This window comes from Bidens hawaiensis, unplaced genomic scaffold (genome assembly GCF_021521415.1).
Source record: "Bidens hawaiensis isolate Kalapana, Puna unplaced genomic scaffold, B.hawaiensis_p1.1 tig00049689_1, whole genome shotgun sequence".
Classification (NCBI taxonomy): domain Eukaryota; kingdom Viridiplantae; phylum Streptophyta; class Magnoliopsida; order Asterales; family Asteraceae; genus Bidens; species Bidens hawaiensis.
In genome coordinates this window covers 12415-30654 of record NW_027498886.1, presented here as the reverse complement: position 1 = coordinate 30654, position 18240 = coordinate 12415, and the positions used below count along the sequence as shown (strand labels likewise).

Here is an 18240-nt window from a genome sequence, read left to right as displayed (position 1 = left end):
CCAGCTTGATCCTTGAACAGACGATAACTCCTTCGTCGTCTTCTGCTTTCAATTATATTTATCACCTTCACCACTTCATATTTCCAGTCCACTCTCCAATGCCTTCACCGCCTTTGCTTCTGTTCCGTACGCGCATTCATCTTCACTCGTTCCGTTATTCTTCACGCACTTGAACTGAAACGGTGTCGTTTCTTCGTTTCAAAGCTATTAATATCATGATTTTACGTTTCTAGGGTTTGCTTTTCGTTTTTGCGTAGTGTTAGGTGAAATTGAGGAATTGAGACTGAAATTTCGTGTGTTAGGTTGCTATTTGTTAGGTTTTTAGTGTAAATTGGTTCACATTAGCGGAATTTTTGAGAATTTTAGGGTTTTGAAGGTTTTGAACGAGTTTATTTGATTGAATATGCCGAGTATTAGAGCTCCGGCGACGAAGAAAGCTACGACTCTCACTGTAAGTGTTTTGATCGATTGAACTGGCTTTGAGATGAATAAGATAATTCGGCTTAGGTGTGGCTTATACAGAGTTTTTGTTTATAGGTTGCTGTGAAATGTAGGCCGTTAACGGAGAGAGAGTGTGGCCGTGATATAGTGAGAGTTTACAATAATAAGGTGAACTCTTGTTTGAGTTTTTTTACCTGATAATTGTGGATTCGAAGGTGTTTGTTAAGTTAGGGTTTGCAATTTGGGGATTGTGTATTATTTGAATATCATGTGATGGTTTTGTCAGGAGGTAGTTATTCTGGATCCTGACTTGTCGAAGGATTACCTTGATCGGATACAGAATCGAACGAAAGAGAGAAGATATACTTTTGATTATGCGTTTGCGCCGGATTCTAAAAATGCGGTATATGCTGTATACTTTGTATGTTACTTATTTGTTGATATGCTGTTCTATTGTTATGGCTATTGAAAGTGGTTTTACTTAATTGAGGCAAAAGTTCTCAAGTTAAAGAATGCTTATATAACAGTTTATTCATGTGCTAGTAATATGAATGAAAGGATGTACATTATAACCAGACTTCAAGTAATTACATTTCGTATTTGTGTTAGTTTCGTATATTGTTTGAGTGATCTGACACACAAAATCTTGTTAGAGAAAAGGAACATGCAAAAAGGAAAACCATATTGATATAGATATGTCTAGCTAAAGTTAGTATGCTTTATGGTGAATGGGGTTGTTGAGGGATTTTTGGGCACATGCTAGAGGTTGAAAAGGAAGTGTGGAGTTGAAGCAATGGATTTGGATGTCTCACTTTACTCTAAGTAGCCATCATCTTGATTAAAGTGTCTACTTTTTCAATTTAAGCATCTTAAATGCCTAGGAGATTTTTTGTGTTTTGACCATTTTGATATCTTGATTAATTCTGACGGTATAAACGATTTAAGTATTTGACATTTGTCAAGTTTCTATGATGTTGTCAGTTTTATTTTTGCTGAAATAGACAGTTAGTTGAACTATTCTTTAACTTGCGCCTCGTGCTCCTTGAGTTGTAACCTCAACAAGAATACATGAAAGTATACAATCAGCAGTCGATTGTCAAAACAATTGGTAATACACAAGCTACTTGAGATTGAGCCCTAGCTCAATCCTAAAAGTAAGCTGTTTAATAAACGAGCCTGAGCCCAAGCTTCACTTGCTAGCGAGCCTAAACGAGCCTGTCATTTATATAATTTTTTAAAATATAAATTTTATAATTACTAATTAGTATATATAATATTATGAAAAAGTAAATAAAAATAACTAAATAATATATATTATTTTATACATAAAATTATAATTGAAAAAAATATACACAAAAATAATTAATAAATAGTAAACAAACCGAACCCGAGCTTGAAAATCTGCTTACGAGCCGAGCTTGAGCTTTGAAAATAGAGCTTGAAACGAACCGAGCTCGAGCTCCGTGTAAGTTAAACGAGCCGAGCTCGAGCCTAGTTGAGCTTGGGCTCGGCTCGGCTCGTCTCGTTTGCACCCCTATAATAGCGTGTACTTTAACTTGTTCTGTCTTATTTAACAAAGTTTACATAGAAGCACTTGCAATATGCATGTATATCTGGAAGTGTATCTACTTGGGAAAATTTTAAATATAAATATTAGTTGGGGCTTCCACTGTCCAGTTATAGTAGATCAAAGCTTTCACACATTCAATGGCATGAAGATGATAACATCAAAAGATTAAAAGAGTTCTACATGATATATTTTCGCCACTCCAATATTGGTTTCAAGATATCAGAAGATATTAGACATTATGTGTTTCTTATTTTTTCTTCAATATACTTCACTTCTGTATATCTTATGATAATGGTCATGGTTTCATGATGAAGATGTTGATGATGATGATAATGATGATATTTGCAGGATGTCTACGAGAGAAGTATATCTTCTACAATCTCTGGGGTAGTTCATGGTCTAAATGCGACTGTGTTTGCATATGGTTCAACTGGAAGGTAATCAGAAAATGCATTCAGCTTCGCTTTTACATATTGTGCATATAGTTCCTCAAATACGAAATTCCAGTTTGCTTACATGCCTGTTTTAATGGTACTTGGTTTTTATCGAACCATGATGCAATGTCATAGCTAATCGGCTTAATAAGACAATGGAGGAAAATCACAAACTTCAAAATAAGTTTATTGTTAGTTCATGGCCCATGGGCCCGAGTTTAGGTGTCTCTAGGGTTTACCACTTGCATATATTGAGGCCCCCTCGATTGTTTTTATATTGCTGTTACATTAGGTTGTTGATTCCATATTATCTTCTGTTAATAACAAACTAATATAATCACAAAACCGTATTAGGATGAGTAAACCTACAAAGCAACCTTTTGAATCAACTAATTTATCTGTTACAAGAACTGAACGAAGATAAGTAGGATATTGAACTAAAGTCAAATTTTATTGTTTGTCCTATACTATCTTTATCTGTGGATGTGTTTTGGATGCCGTACTAATCTTTACTAGTTAGTTCTTCTGGTTTATGTAGAGCGCTCACCAAATTTGTATCTTGGATGCAATTTGTGATATACGCTAAGGAAATTATAGGATAAAAAAGGTTTCTTTTTGGTCTATTTTTGGTCCATATATGGAAATTACAATGATAAGTCTTTGTTTCAGTGGAAAAACCTATACAATGGTAGGAACTGAAGGTGACCCAGGCCTGATGGTTTTAAGTCTACACACAATATTCAACTTTATAAAAAATGATAAGAGCTCTGATGTATTTGAAGTTACTTGTTCCTACCTTGAAGTCTACAATGAGGTATTGACCTGCTAATATCTTACCTTAAACTTTAAGTCCCAAAACTATATCCTCTCTGTTTCTATATATAAAGAGGTTGCAAAGATTTGACCATTTTGGTATGCAAATAGGTAATCTATGATCTACTTGAAAAATCATCTGGTCATTTGGAACTCAGAGAGGACCCAGAGCAGGGAATAATTGTAGCTGGCCTAAGATGTATCAAGGTTAAAACATCTTAATAATATAACTATATCATTTTTTGCGGTAATTCCTTTTTGTAGTTTGTTGTAAATCTAACAGTTTGAATGGTTGCAGGTCAACTCAGCCGATAAGATTCTTGAACTTTTAAATCTTGGCAACAGTAGGCGCAAAACTGACAGCACAGATGCCAATGAGACATCATCACGGTGAGTCAACTAAGCTGATAAGTTTCAAAAAATTTTTTTCAGTTTATATTTTTGTTATGCATGTTTGAATACGCGTTTTGCTTTTTTAAATAGTTCGCATGCAGTTTTGGAAATAACCGTGCTTAGAAAACAGAAAAGAAAATATCGTAATCAAGTTGTTCGTGGTAAACTTGCACTTGTGGATCTGGCTGGAAGGTATAAACTTTCTCAATATACACTGTTTGCTTGTAAAAACTAAAATATACAAATTATGCTACAGTGAACGGGCTTCTGAAACAAATAGTGGTGGCCAGAAATTAAGAGACGGTGCTAATATAAACAGATCACTTCTCGCTTTGGCAAACTGTATAAATGCTTTGGGAAAGCAACATAAAAAGGGTCTAGCATATGTACCTTATCGCAATAGGTAGTATGTTAACACGCACCTTAGCATAATAGCATAATTCCTTAGCATCGGTTGACTCATTGTCTAATATTTTTCAGCAAGCTGACTCGAATCCTTAAAGTTGGCTTGAGTGGCAATTCTCAAACAGTCATGATTGCAACCATTTCACCAGCAGATAATCAATATCATCACACTGTTAATACCTTGAAATACGCAGACCGGGCTAAGGAAATCAAAACACACATCCAGGTAAAAGTCGTTATATGGTTTTTACTTATCCGACTATTTGTAAATAAGTTAATAATAATAATAATGATAACAATAATGTTAATGATATTTATGTTTTTTCAGAAAAATATTGGGACGGTTGATACTCATGTTTCAGATTATCAACGCATGATTGACAGTCTTCAGACAGAGGTTAGTCAATTAAAGACACAACTAGCTGAAAAGGAAACACAACTAAATACAAAGCCTACTGAAAGACCAGTGGATGATGAGTTATCTTGGTTAAACACTTTGAGTCTAGAAACCAGTGAAAATGTCCAAGAACGAATCAACTTACAGAAAGCCGTGTTTGAACTTGAGGAAACTAATCTTAGAAACCGAACTGAGTTACAACATCTTGATGATGGTATCGCCAAGCAGCAGGCCATTGAAAATGATGGAACAGTTGTGCAGGCTTTAATGTTAAGGAGACAACTTGTTCTGGACAATATCCGTGACAATGATGAGACCGGTGTCATTTATCAAAAGGTGACCACTCTCCTTTGACCCAGGTTTTAGAACGTTGACTAACAAGTTTGAAATGTTTAATTTGTCACAGGAAATTGAAGCCAATGAGAAACGCCGATGTCAGTTACAGGAGATGATTGACGAGGCCATAAGCAACAATGCTAATAAAACCTACTTGCGTATTCTCAGTCAATATAGACTCCTGGTAAACATATATTATAATTTAGAGGAAGCACGCACACACACACACACACCTATAGATAGGTAAATAGAAAGAAAAAAAGGGTTCAAATACAAAGTGTTTTTAATGTAAAAAGTGTAAGAAGTGATCTAGGCCATTGATGATACTAATCAATGGTCTGAGATTATAGAGGTGTCCATGCCACGTTTACAAAATAAAAGAATTAAATGTCTGGAAGGGCAAAATGGGAAAAGTCTTTGTTGTTTACTTTTATACTTTTAATCTAGTTCCACCATTTTTATAAACGTGAATAACTTTTGTGCAGTATATTGTTTTTTTCTTTTTTTTAAGTTATGCCATAAATTGAGCATTTTATTCTCTTTAACTTGAGAAATATTGCAATACTTTAAAAAAAATTCGACCTAAATAAAGCGTCGACATGCTGTGCGTATAATGTGGAATTATGTCTGCGTTTCTATAAACATAAGGGGCATAATTTATAAATATAAGCTGCGTAATTGTTTATAAGCATTGCGTAATTTTGTGCATGGGTAGTTATAAATATGTTGTGCAATTATTGTGCGTAGTATGCTATATATGTTGTGTAACTTGTGCACGTTTATTTAATCGCCGTTAAAATGTAATTATTTAAAAATGTTCATAATTATGGCGCGGACGCATATATCCCTTGCCAAAAGACGCGTGGCTCATTCTAATGGCTTCATATGCTACTTTGTACATTAACCCACATCTATATGTATATCTGTGTATGTATATATTTTAAACATAAAAAAAAGTGAATATAAGAGTTGGTTTTATTGTAAATGTAGGGGATGACTAATACTGAGCTTCAGTTTGAAATGGCAATGCGGGATCAAGTGATACACAATCAAAGGGAAACACAAAGAAATCTGTGGAACTTGCTAATGGGATTGGGGTTAGATGAGAAGCAGCTGCTTAAGCTTGCTGCAAAGCAAGGCATAACAATTGAAGACTGGGCAATGACGCCCCAGTTGGGTTTGCCAAATATGTGGAAACCGGGACATGAAAGATCTTCTCGTGCATCTCAGTCGTATGCTAATCCTTCTAGAACATTTCTACAAAACCAAGAATATGGAGACTCGGTCCACACGTATTGTAGGGAGGAACACCATTCATCATATTACTTTATGTCGCATAATTCCCCGTCTACGTATACGAGGCTAACTCGGAGTAGCGAGAATTGGCTTGGTCATAGGCGGAAGGTATGAATGCAATTTACACACACACACACACGTATGTATATATATGAAAATTAGTGGATCTGTTATATGAGAATGCAGGATGAATGGAATAAGGTCTCACCCGGTGGAACTAGTTGCAGTGAAGATCCCTTAAGAGGGCAGATGATGAACCACAACAGTCCTACCCAAGGTCCTTCTACACCAGTCAACTGTGAGAGTATATTGCCACAACCCAGTGTGATAGGTGTGTCCAAGATTGGTTCTCCATATATTCAGTCACAAGTTGGTAGTTCACATGTATAAATAGGAGATACAATTCTTTTTGTAATCAACTTCAATCCAATACAAAATGTGCTTCATGTTCATTTCTAGGATTTCATATTAGCAGTTCACCTTTATAAACAAGACTATTGATTTTACACCACCCAAGTTAAGAGAGTATAGACATCTATTCATTTTCATTAAGGTAATCATTGTAGCATGATGAAACTTCTAACAATCGGCTTTTAGTATTCCCCTTAGGGAGTTAGGGGTGTTAATGATCGTGGAAGCCGGCAATACCGTCTAAACGAAGCAAGTTGGTTCGTTTGAGATCCAAGCGTTATGATTTGTGGGGTAGTTTTGGCAGTTTGCTGGTTTAACGGTTTGGGCTAGTTTTGAATATGGAACATGATTTTTGCTGCTTTTATACATACTTTTATTTTCATAATATGTAGTTGCATACATGTATGTAGGGTTGATTTCAATTGAAAACCACATTGAGTTGTAAGAACGTCAGAACTTATTGTATGGACAAAACTAAAACACATTATTATCCAATTAAAATATTGTAAGGATAGTTTGGTCTCTCATTTTATTTCTCTTTCTTCATTAATCAACTATCTTTTATATTCTTTATTATTCGAAGTTATATTATAAATTTGATCTAGTTAATTGAATCTAAAGTATGATTTTTTTATTAAATGATTTTTATAATATCAAAAGAAAAAACATGTATTTGCAAAAGATGTAAAAGAATTATACAGTTTTCTTTTCTATTTTGTTATGACATAATCAAGTAATTTGAAAAATAAATGTATCTAAAGTTAGATAAAATGCATTTTTAATCCGTGCATTCAAATGAATCAAATATTTTTATTTTCTTTTTGAGTTTTGTTTTTACTTTATTTTTGCAAAATTTTAAATTTATTATCATGTTTTTTTACGTATTTTTTAATGTTTTTCTTAATTAACTAACAAATTAACCGAATAAGTTATATTTTTTGCTTGATGCCTATCACATCACATGAGTTTGGTAGCGCGAATTTGGACGCTACATAATAAAATAAACTATAAAACGAACACGCTTCTATAAAATTTGTTTATGCTATGACTATAAACAAATATGCTTCAATACCCTTTTATTTATAATGTGACTAGACTTTTAGGTATTATCTTTCGTTTGCTATAACAAATACATTGAAATCGAAAAACTTTATGTCTGCCACAACGTGCGGCTTTGATTATCTTACCTTGCAATCAGTAATAATCATTGAATTATTTTTTTTTTAAATTTGCGTATCAAATTTATATCTTTAGTGATGTGTGTGATTATTTACTTGCATTATTTTATTCATATACAAATCCTTTTACATGTATTATTTAATTAATATACATATCCTTAATTTTTGTTAATTTATTATTTTATAACTTCTATAATAAGTTGCTACATTCATGTAATCTAATAATTGTGTAATTTGTAATATATGTTTAGTTTCTATAATTTATTTATGTGTAGTGCATTTAACTTGTATAATTTTTGTAATTTGGGTAATTTGTAATGTATTTAATTTATGTATTTGGGTAATGTATGTAACTTGTATAATTTTTATAATTTGGGTAATTTGAGTAATTTTTGCACTTGAGTAATATGTGTATTTTGTGACGTGTAATTTATGTTCATTGTGTAGTATATGTAATTGGTAAATTATGTAATTATGTGTATTTTGTGGTTGAGCAAATATCGTAATTTGAGTGATTTGTGTCATGTAATTTAGGTAATTTGTGTAGTTTATGGAAGTTTTGTAATTTGTGTATTTTAGGTAATTTGTGTAATTTGCATAGTTTGGCACGTTATGCGTTTGTGTATGGTAATTCCCTACATTTGTGTAGAGAGTAAAAGGTAAAAAATGGACCGTCGAAAATTTTCCAAAATGATTTCAAGGAAAGAGTTTTTTTGAAATTTTGAAAAAAAAATATACTTAAGTAATAATCAAATTTCTTCTACTTTTCCTTGCTCTTTCTAAAAAGACTGTAAAATAACATAAAACTAACTTAACCTATTGAAATTTTAGATCTATAGTAACTAGATTTTATGAAAATATAGATAACTTTACACAAATATTTATTCAATTTCATGTGTTAATTAAAATTATAATAATTAGGATGACAAGCGTTGTTGAAATTGCATTACCGAATGCCATGAGTCAGTGTTTCCTCAAGTTACTATTTTGCCACCTAGCTAAAACTAGGGGTGAGCAATAACCAAAAACCAAGAAAACCGAGCGGAGTCGGATTATTCATATTTTCACACATTTATATCTCATTTCATGTTTTATTGCTTCATTTTATGTATTTAACTATTTATACATCCACTACTTGAATTAATATCTCCAATTTATACAAGTCTAAGTAAAAATTGTAGCCCAAGTCTGATTTTGGTTATTTACTGAAACTAACTAAACTTAACCGAAAACTAACAAAGTAACTGAATAAACGAACTTATATTTTGGTTAATAAAATATATCAATTACTTCTGTTTTAGTATAGGTTTAGAGTAGACTAATAGCCAAACCGAACCGAATCAAATCGTGCACACCCGTGCTACAACCACTCCCGTCTCCCGCCATGTTTAAGTCTTTCTCTCCGTGGCTACATTTTCTTTTTCTACCCGAATGATAGAAGAAGTAAATATTGGGGATGCAATTTAGAAGTTACCGAAGCAGTAAAAATCGGGGATATTTGTGGCTGCAACCGACGTTCTCTCTCACTCTCTGTGGCCTATATATTTAAACCTCCACCCCCAATTCCTGAAAACCGCATCTCACTCACAATTTTGAAATCCATTTGAGAGGCGTCTTGATAAACGCCCTTCGAATCCCTAAATCTCCGATTCCATATATTTTTTTTTTTTTAATTTTTCAAGGACAATGAGAGAGTGCATTTCAGTCCACATCGGTCAAGCCGGTATTCAAGTAGGCAATGCCTGCTGGGAACTCTACTGCCTTGAGCACGGCATTCAGGTATTCATCATTTACTAACCAGATCTACGCTTTACATATGCTATCTGTATCCATTATTACTATTAGCTTTCATATTTTATGTCTTGTTAGGCCTGATCTATGCGCTACTCTCAGATCTGTGTTTTTTATGTAATCTTATACATATGATAATGTATAGCACGATTTGAAGTGTTTGCGGCTTTAGGTGCTTGTTAGATGCTTAGATCTACGGTTTATGAAGCTAATTTGTATAGATCTTATTCAGCATTTGATGTTTTTGTGTGAATTTGCTGTTCCGGATGTCGATTTAATTGTTTTGTATCGTCCGGATGATAAATGTAGGTTAGGAGGTTTAGATCTACGATTTTTGTTATCAATTTTATGCACATTTGATGTTCATGTGTGGATTCCTTCGTGTTCGGGAGTTTGAATGTAATATTTACTTCTCGTTCGTCTCAGGGAGACATAAATGTTTTAATTGACTTGTGGAAAATCTGACTGTTTTATGTGTTTATTGCAGCCTGATGGCCAGATGCCGAGTGATAAGACTGTTGGAGGTGGCGATGACGCCTTCAACACCTTCTTCAGTGAGACAGGTTCTGGTAAACACGTTCCTCGTGCTATTTTTGTTGATCTCGAGCCCACGGTCATTGATGAAGTCAGGACTGGAACTTACCGCCAACTCTTTCACCCCGAGCAACTCATCAGTGGGAAAGAAGATGCCGCCAACAACTTTGCTCGTGGCCACTATACCAGTAAATACCTTACCAATCTTTTCAATTATTTTTCTTCTTTAACTAGGTAACTACTAATATGTTATTGATTAAATATTCGCATCTTACAGTTGGAAAAGAGATTGTCGACCTTTGCCTTGACCGCATCCGAAAGCTAGCTGACAATTGCACCGGTCTTCAAGGTTTCCTAGTCTTCAATGCTGTGGGTGGAGGAACTGGTTCTGGTCTCGGCTCTCTGTTGTTGGAGCGGTTGTCAGTTGACTACGGTAAAAAGTCAAAGTTGGGTTTCACCGTGTACCCTTCACCTCAGGTTTCAACATCAGTTGTTGAGCCATACAACAGTGTGCTCTCCACCCACTCGCTCTTGGAACACACTGATGTCTCTGTGTTGCTTGACAATGAAGCAATCTATGATATCTGCAGGCGATCGTTGGACATCGAGCGCCCCACATACACCAATCTTAACCGTTTGATCTCTCAAGTGATTTCGTCGCTGACCACTTCTTTGCGGTTTGATGGAGCTTTGAATGTGGATGTTACTGAGTTCCAAACAAATCTTGTGCCTTATCCGAGAATCCACTTCATGCTTTCGTCCTATGCACCGGTTATCTCAGCTGAGAAAGCGTATCATGAACAGCTGTCGGTTGCTGAGATCACCAACACTGCGTTTGAACCGTCATCCATGATGGCCAAGTGTGATCCACGCCATGGTAAGTACATGGCTTGCTGTTTGATGTACCGGGGTGATGTGGCTCCTAAGGATGTGAATGCCGCTGTGGGGACTATTAAGACCAAGCGGACCATTCAGTTTGTGGACTGGTGTCCGACTGGGTTTAAGTGTGGTATTAACTACCAGTCACCGACTGCGGTTCCTGGTGGGGATTTGGCTAAGGTGCAGCGGGCTGTGTGCATGATTTCAAACTCTACGAGTGTTGCTGAGGTGTTCTCGAGGATTGACCACAAGTTTGACCTTATGTATGCGAAGAGGGCTTTTGTTCATTGGTATGTGGGTGAGGGTATGGAGGAAGGTGAGTTTTCTGAGGCTCGTGAGGATTTGGCAGCTCTGGAGAAGGATTATGAAGAGGTTGGTTTGGAGTCTGGCGAGGGTGAAGATGAGGACGAGGAGGAATACTGAGGAGATAGGTTTTGGTTGATCTGGCAGCTTTTTTATGTTACTATTACTATTGTGTTGTTTTTAGTACTTGCTGTTTTCGTGTTGGTGTCTCTATGGCATCTGTGTTGTGGTTGGATTGCAAACTCTTTCTGTTATATGTGTTTTGAGATCTCTAGTATGAATAAAGTTTTTGATATTATGTGTTCTTTTCTGTGTCTTTGTTGGATATTTTTAAAAATGCTACCCAAGTAAAGTCAACTAAATTTTACTTGTTACTGCAATGTTCTATATTTCGATATCGAGTTCGTAAGCGCTGTGAAAACCAAGATGGTGTGGTGATGCTAGCTTGAATTGGAGATGTTTGCAATTATTTAGACACAATAACACTTAATTAGTATAACAGAAAATTATTATAATAAAAAGCATATGTTTGATTGAATTTACTATTTAACAGTGGTTCTTTAATCTTCTACAAATGGCACACTATGTGGTGGTGGTATAAGCGAAACCGGAGACCATGTGCTCCCTTCTTGGCTCTTGCACTTTCTCAAAACATATTTGTATCCAGTTCTCGTGTGTTGTAAGTTATACTCAACTACAGAAGACATGCTGGAACTAATTTTAACCCCTCCATGGCCATCATTAGGAACCGTCATATAGCCTAAATGGCTGTTCAAAGTATATTCTTAGCCATTATTTAGTTCATTTGGAAGACGCACAATTATAACATCTTTTATAACGTTCCACTGTCCAAAGCCTAAGTGAGAGAGCTGATTGAGTGAGATTTACTTGGCCTAGTTAAATTAAAAGGCTAGACCATACTCAATAAAAAAATAAATAAGAGAAATACATGTAACATATATGAAGGACAAAGCATTATGTAACATTATATAGGTTATCCAATACCCAAGTTCACAAGTAGACCTTTTTTTTAACGGCTAATTTGGATAATTAACTCATCCGTTCATCTCCATTCTCCGAGTACCGGAAACCACTCTCAGGAGGAAATCAACCATGGATGAGAAAACCCCATGACTCAACTTGAACATTATTTTTCGTCATAGGCGAGACTTTAACCCAAGGCTTCTCCCTTTCAAATTGAAGTCTTTACATGTTTTAATTCAATCACTAGTGCCAGAGATACACGAAAGACTAAATAGCACCGGTGATTCTTTGAGCCGGTCCTGATTTCCAATGCCCTAGGAAACCGGTCAAGATAATTGGTAGCTTATTTACTCTTTTAGTAAATTCTTTTTCTTTCTTTACAAAATAGTAAATTATTTTTTTACAGCTTTCCTTTCTATTAGGTAGGCCCTTACTTTCTCATTAATCCCTAATTAAGTAATTAGCATAAATAAATAAATCCATTTATTTGTTAGCGTCTGAAAGAAAATGGCGTCGGCGATTGTAAGGTCTAGTCTCCGATCGGCTCTTCGCGGTGGTTCAAAGAGGTCGTTTTCTTCCGGCGCATCGGCTGAGGAAGAAGCTCGTAAGATAGATCCTTCTCTCTTTGATTCTAGCAACTATCATTTATACGCTGTTAAATGCAATTTGTAATTTTATTGAAATCTGGTTCTTTTGATTGATTACGTCAGATCGATTTCCAAAATGTCGATACTGTGATTCATGTATTTCGATTTCCAAAATGCTGCTTTCCAGAAATGTTAGTTTTTCGGTTTTTTCATTTGAGCTTGAAACTTTTGCGTAAAAAAATGTGGCCCAAAATAATGAATTTCGGCCTAAATTGTTTGATTATTAGTTATTTATAGGGGTGCAAACGAGCCGAGCCCGAGGTCGACTAGGCTCGAGCTTGGCTCGTTTCGAGCTCTATTTTCAAAGCTCGAGTTCGTGAGTAGATTTTCAAGCTCGAGCTCGGCTCGTTTACTATTTATTAATTATTTTTTTATTTAAATATAATTATTTTTATATATTTTTTCTATGATAATTTTATGTATAAAATAATATGTATTATTTAATTATTTATAATTATATAATTATTTTTTTTCATAGCATTAAAGATATTAATTAATAATTATTAAATACATAGTTTTTAAAATTATATAAACGACAGGCTCGTTTAGGCTCGCCAGCGGGCTTGAGTTCGATAAGTGAAGCTCGGGCTCGGGCTCGGGCTCGTTTATTAAATGAGCTTATTTTTAGGCTCGAGCTCGGGCTCGATTAAGCTCAGCTCGTTCGAGCTTTTTAACGAGCCGATCTCGAGTAGCTCTCGAGCAGCTCTCGAGATTGGCTCGGCTCGTTTACCCCTATTAGTTAATAATAATTTGATTATTATACATATGAGTTAAAATGTTTGGGTTAAACGAAACTATTATAAATTACTTCAAATATAAAGAAGCAAAAATCTATAAGTTTGGTTTTTACGAAAACATAAAATGAAACCGTTGTTTTTGTTTCGGATCGGTTTTGTCGGTTTCATGGCATTTCATGCACACCCATATTTGTTCCGTTTGTGCATTTTGATCTGGAATTTGGACATGCCTTGTTGATTGCTATTATGGTTTCGTTTCACGTACACAGGCGAAGCTGTAAAATGGGAGAAGATTACGTATGTAGGCATTGCTGCTTGCTCGATTCTGGCATTCGTTAACCTATCCAAGGGCCATCCTCATTTCGAGGAACCACCTGTAAGCTAAATTTATGTTTTGACAGTTTGTTTAGCACTCATCAAGCCCACAAAGCATATGGCGGTTCAAGCATTTCTATTGTTATTACAGCGTTGTTTCCTTGAGCTGTTGTTTGTTGAGCTCTTATGTGTGTTTTTCAATCTATGTTTGCAGACGTATCCGTACCTGCACATTCGTAACAAGGAGTTTCCATGGGGTACGGCTTTTAGCTTTTACTTATTTATATATGTTGCTTAGTTGCTTGTACATCTCATGTGATCCTTTTGTGACTCCCAAACGGTCAGTTAAATAGTTTAAGGGATAAATAAGCTTAAGGGAGTTAAAACACGCAGATTCTTGGTTAATTTTGTGTCTAGGATGCATTAGATACTGTATGAAATTGTTTCAACTGTAATCGGTTCTTGAATGTTTTCCTTGTTAATTGCAAAAGGCAGAAACCAGCTTTCTTACCACATAAAAAGCGTAGTGTTTCAAAAGTTTTGGAATTGAAGCAAGGGCCGTTAACTTTATTTATGTATTGCTTTAGGCCGCATAAAAGTGATCATGACTTTTGGGTTGCTGTCTTGATAATTTGCTCATTTTATACTTTTTTGTTAAAACCGACTCATACTCATTTTTTGTCAAAGTTCTGACCCAGATCCAAATGATTATTTTTCAAAATGGCTTTGTTTTGACTCGTTTATTGACCCATTTTGCTTGGTGTAATTGTTACATGGTTGCATCTTCAGGGATTAGCTAAAATGCATACCCAAAAGATAAAAATACTGGTTTCATTAATCGAATCAGTCTTCTTTGACCAATTTTGCTTGTTGGTTATATCAAATCAGTTTGAACGAATCTTGATTGATTTTCTTTTTAAGCAATTCTTTTATCCTTGCATCATGTGGGGTTCTTTAAAAATAAGGACATCATTAAAGCTGGTAGTTTATAAATAAATAACTCTTGGATCTTAAATTCTATGGGTTTCTTTTCAGGTCCAGATGGTCTCTTTGAAGTGAAGGAACACCATTGAAGCATAAAGGTCAATCCTGCATGTTATGGGGATAAGCGATGTTCACTTTTGTGTCAAATTCAGCTGGCATTTGTCTTTCTTTAAAACGCATGCGCTTTAGTGATCACTTTTATCATGTCTAAACGCTATTTGTTTTTCAAATAAAGAGTTTGTGAATTCTCTGCTTCCTTTATGTTCCGTCTGAACCAACTGAATAAATACTTTCATTAAAAGAAAACTCGACTCAGTTATTTTGAATCAATGTTTCCTAATACAAAACCTTAGGTTTAAAACGGTGGTGCCACAAAACATATCTCAGGAGGAAACACCGATACATACATTATACTAGCTTTGCAGTAGAACAAACACAAAAGAATGGGACATAAAAACTTAATAGATCTTATAATGTGTAAAGCGGGTAAAACGCATAGGAAGAGATTCTACTCAGCGGCTGCGGTATCATGGCTGCTGCTTCCTTCATTTCCGGTCTCTGGCAATGTTCCCAGATCTGTGCGAGCGTCCTCATCTTGTGTTACTGATGCACTCTCATCAGTCTGTTCCGACCCTGTATTGTTTGATGAAGTATCTTCACTGTTGTTGCTTTCATTTGAAGCTTGTTCTCCGTCAGCTTTATTTTCCTCAGCTCCATTGTTCTCATTACCAGTTGAGTCTGTGCTACCATTGTTGTTGTCTGTGCTTTGAGTTTGCTCGTTGGACTGAGTCTGAGTTGACTCGTTTTCTACTGAATTTGATTCAGAATTTGCTTCATTGTTGTTGGTATCTGTGTTATGAGTTTGCTCATTGGACTGAGTCTGAGTTGACTCATTGTTGTTGGTCTCTGTGCTTTGAGTCTGCTCATTGGACTCTGTCTGAGTTGACTCATTGCCGTTGGTCTCTGTGCTTTGAGTTTGCTCATTGGACACTGTCTGAGTGGACTCATTGCTTGTCTCTGTGTTTTGAGTTTGCTTATTGGACTCTGTCTGAGTTGACTCATTGCTGTTGGTGTCTGTGCTTTGAGTTTGCTCATCGGACTCTGTCTGAGTTGACTCATTGTTGTTGGTGTCTGTGCTTTGAGTTTGCTCGTGGGACTCTGCCTGAGTTGATTCATTGTTGTTTGTGTCTGTACTTTGAGTTTGCTCATTGGAATCTGTCTGGATCAACTCGGTTTGTGATGAGTTTGAATCTGAATTTGCACCGTTGTTGGTAGTGTCTGTTTGCTCCTGGGTTGAGTCATTTGGTGCTGAGTTTGAATCTGAATTTGCACCGTTGTTGGTAGTGTCTGTTTGCTCCTGAGTTGACTCGTTTTGTGCTGAGTTTGAATCAGATGTTGCTCCATTGTTGGCATCTGTAGTTTGAGTCTGCTCTTCAGACCCTGTCTGGGTTGGCTTGGTTTGTTCAGAGTTTGAGTCTGTACTTCCGTTTTGCTCTTCGGACTCAGTCTTTGTTGACTCGTTTTGTGATGAGTTTGAATCTGAGGTTGCTCCATCATTAGTAGAGTCATTGTTCACGATTTGCTCCTTGGCCTCCGTCTGCGTTGACTCATTTTGTGCAGAGTTTGACTCTGAGCTTGCATCATTGTTGGTAGAGTTAGTATCTTCAGCTTGCTCCTTTGACTCCGTCTGAGTTGACTCATTTTGTGCTGAGTTTGACTCTGAACTTGCATCATTGTTGGCAGAATTAGTATCTTCAGTTTGCTCATTTGACTCGGTCTGTGTTGACTCATTGGAGTTCGAGTCAGTACTTTGACTTTTTTGCTCTTCATTATGCTCCGTTGACTCGTTCTGAGCTGACTCACTTTGTTCTGAATTCAGGTCAGAACTTATGTGTGTAGAGTCTGTAAACGCGGTCTTCTGAGATTCATCAACCACTTCACTTGACGCGTCATCTCCTTTTCTACTATCAACACTCTCCTCATTTCCATCACTTCGGCTTTCACTTTGCCCTTCACCATCACCTCCCACTTCCTTAATACTATCTTCTTCATTATGGTCATCTTCGACCTCTCGTTTGGTCTCTTCACTTCCACTCTCTTCATCTGTTTCTCGACTCTCTTCACTCTCATTCTCCGTCTCGTTCATCTTCTCGATCCCATCCTCCTCCTCTTTACTCTCGTCATTCTCCTCTTCGGTCTTCTCCTGCTCGCTACCCTCCTCCTCCTCACTCGTATTGTTATCATGATCCCGACCAAGCTCCTCCGCATTGTTCTCATCTACATCTTCATCTTCACGACGCTCACCATTCGCTTCCTCCACTTTCGGATCAAGATCCTTTCTCCCTAACTTCACTCTCTCATCACTCTGCAACCTCTCGGAGACAGCCGTAGCAGCCACCGCCTTCTTATTACCGGTGTGCTGGATCTGGTACAGCAACCACACACTCACACCAAGCAACACTAATATCTGCAACACATGCTTTATCTTCAATCCTTTGTTTCTACCGTTTCTCCGTGGCGATTGCCTGAACATGATTTACCTTACAAATGCTAATCTGTAACAATTCAAACTAAACATTATCAAACTGCTGAAGTAAATCGTAATAATAATAAACATTACGAATGCTGAAGTAGATCTGACTTAATAATAATAATCTAAACTGTATAGATCTAAAGCGAATTAAAAGGTGTAAATGAGTAACCGTTTGGAAAGGTGAATCTAATCAGATCTAAATCGAAAATGAGAATAACCGTTACCAGACTGAAATAGAAACTATTTATTATTTACACAGTTTAATGTTGAAGATGAAAAACGAAGTTTACCTTGATAGTTTTGAGATTACTTCACACGGTTGCAGAAACTGAGGGGTGGTTAATTGAGTGGAAGCTTGAGGCTGAAGTTGCGTATGGTATGGTGAGAAGTAAATTTCGAAAATTGATTTGAGTGATGAATCTGGAAATACACTGTTTGGTTCACAGGAACACACAGTCTATCTGTATCTATCTGTATCTATATGTATGTGTTAGTAGTATCCGATCTATGAAAGTGTAGTGTATTTAACACCTTGAGGTCAACGCCGGCTATTATTTATCTTTCTTTTTTTACTCCGCCGACGACCATTTTAGCTGTTTATTTGTTTCTTTATAACTTTTTATTTATGTTGTGAAATTATGCAATTAAAACTTTTTTTTTTTTTTTGGGTGATCTAGTGCGACTATTCCTAAGTCGGTTGCATCATGGAATGCATATTTCTATATTCATATTTTCATAATATGTATTTGTTCTTGTAGGTTGTGTATGTGATTTTACAAAACATTTTTATATTGTGTGTGAATGTGAACGTATCGTTTGACTCACCTAAAATGCCTACTTCTTTCTGAGTTGTTGATTC

General features: G+C 36.0%; 4 protein-coding genes across 6 annotated transcripts; 3 read left to right on the top strand and 1 right to left on the bottom strand.

Annotated features, from left to right (window-relative positions):
- The first annotated feature begins 349 nt into the window (after positions 1-349).
- On the top strand, positions 350-6540 carry LOC143598132 (kinesin-like protein KIN-8B). Of its 2 annotated transcripts, XM_077076430.1 has the most exons (14): positions 350-451; positions 538-609; positions 728-844; positions 2360-2448; positions 3115-3259; positions 3370-3465; positions 3557-3648; positions 3742-3843; positions 3908-4054; positions 4132-4282; positions 4385-4789; positions 4860-4973; positions 5780-6193; positions 6272-6540. In XM_077076430.1, exons 1-14 carry the CDS (start codon positions 404-406, stop codon positions 6473-6475), a joined length of 2196 nt encoding a protein of 731 aa, XP_076932545.1. In that variant the 5' UTR covers positions 350-403; the 3' UTR covers positions 6476-6540. The 2 variants fall into 2 exon arrangements, with proteins under 2 accessions (XP_076932545.1, XP_076932544.1); XM_077076429.1 differs by lacking the exons at positions 350-451; positions 538-609; positions 728-844 and adding an exon at positions 905-1284 and having other exon boundaries at positions 6272-6539.
- Positions 6541-9360: 2820 nt separating this feature from the next.
- On the top strand, positions 9361-11472 carry LOC143598135 (tubulin alpha-4 chain-like). 2 transcript variants are annotated; one of them, XM_077076433.1, is made up of 4 exons: positions 9361-9453; positions 9953-10187; positions 10277-11108; positions 11191-11472. In XM_077076433.1, exons 1-4 carry the CDS (start codon positions 9361-9363, stop codon positions 11318-11320), a joined length of 1290 nt encoding a protein of 429 aa, XP_076932548.1. In that variant the 3' UTR covers positions 11321-11472. The 2 variants fall into 2 exon arrangements, with proteins under 2 accessions (XP_076932548.1, XP_076932547.1); XM_077076432.1 differs by having other exon boundaries at positions 10277-11472.
- A 1197-nt stretch (positions 11473-12669) lies between these two features.
- Positions 12670-15007, top strand: LOC143598131 (cytochrome c oxidase subunit 6a, mitochondrial-like). Its single transcript, XM_077076428.1, has 4 exons — positions 12670-12769; positions 13819-13925; positions 14079-14121; positions 14900-15007. The coding sequence occupies exons 1-4, from the start codon at positions 12673-12675 to the stop codon at positions 14935-14937; spliced, it is 285 nt and encodes a 94-aa protein (XP_076932543.1). The 5' UTR covers positions 12670-12672; the 3' UTR covers positions 14938-15007.
- Positions 15008-15141: 134 nt separating this feature from the next.
- Positions 15142-16994, bottom strand: LOC143598137 (uncharacterized). Its single transcript, XM_077076434.1, has 2 exons — positions 16112-16994; positions 15142-15865 (listed from the first exon to the last, which is right to left on the bottom strand). The coding sequence occupies exons 1-2, from the start codon at positions 16992-16994 to the stop codon at positions 15357-15359; spliced, it is 1392 nt and encodes a 463-aa protein (XP_076932549.1). The 3' UTR covers positions 15142-15356.
- Between the last annotated feature and the right edge of the window lie 1246 nt (positions 16995-18240).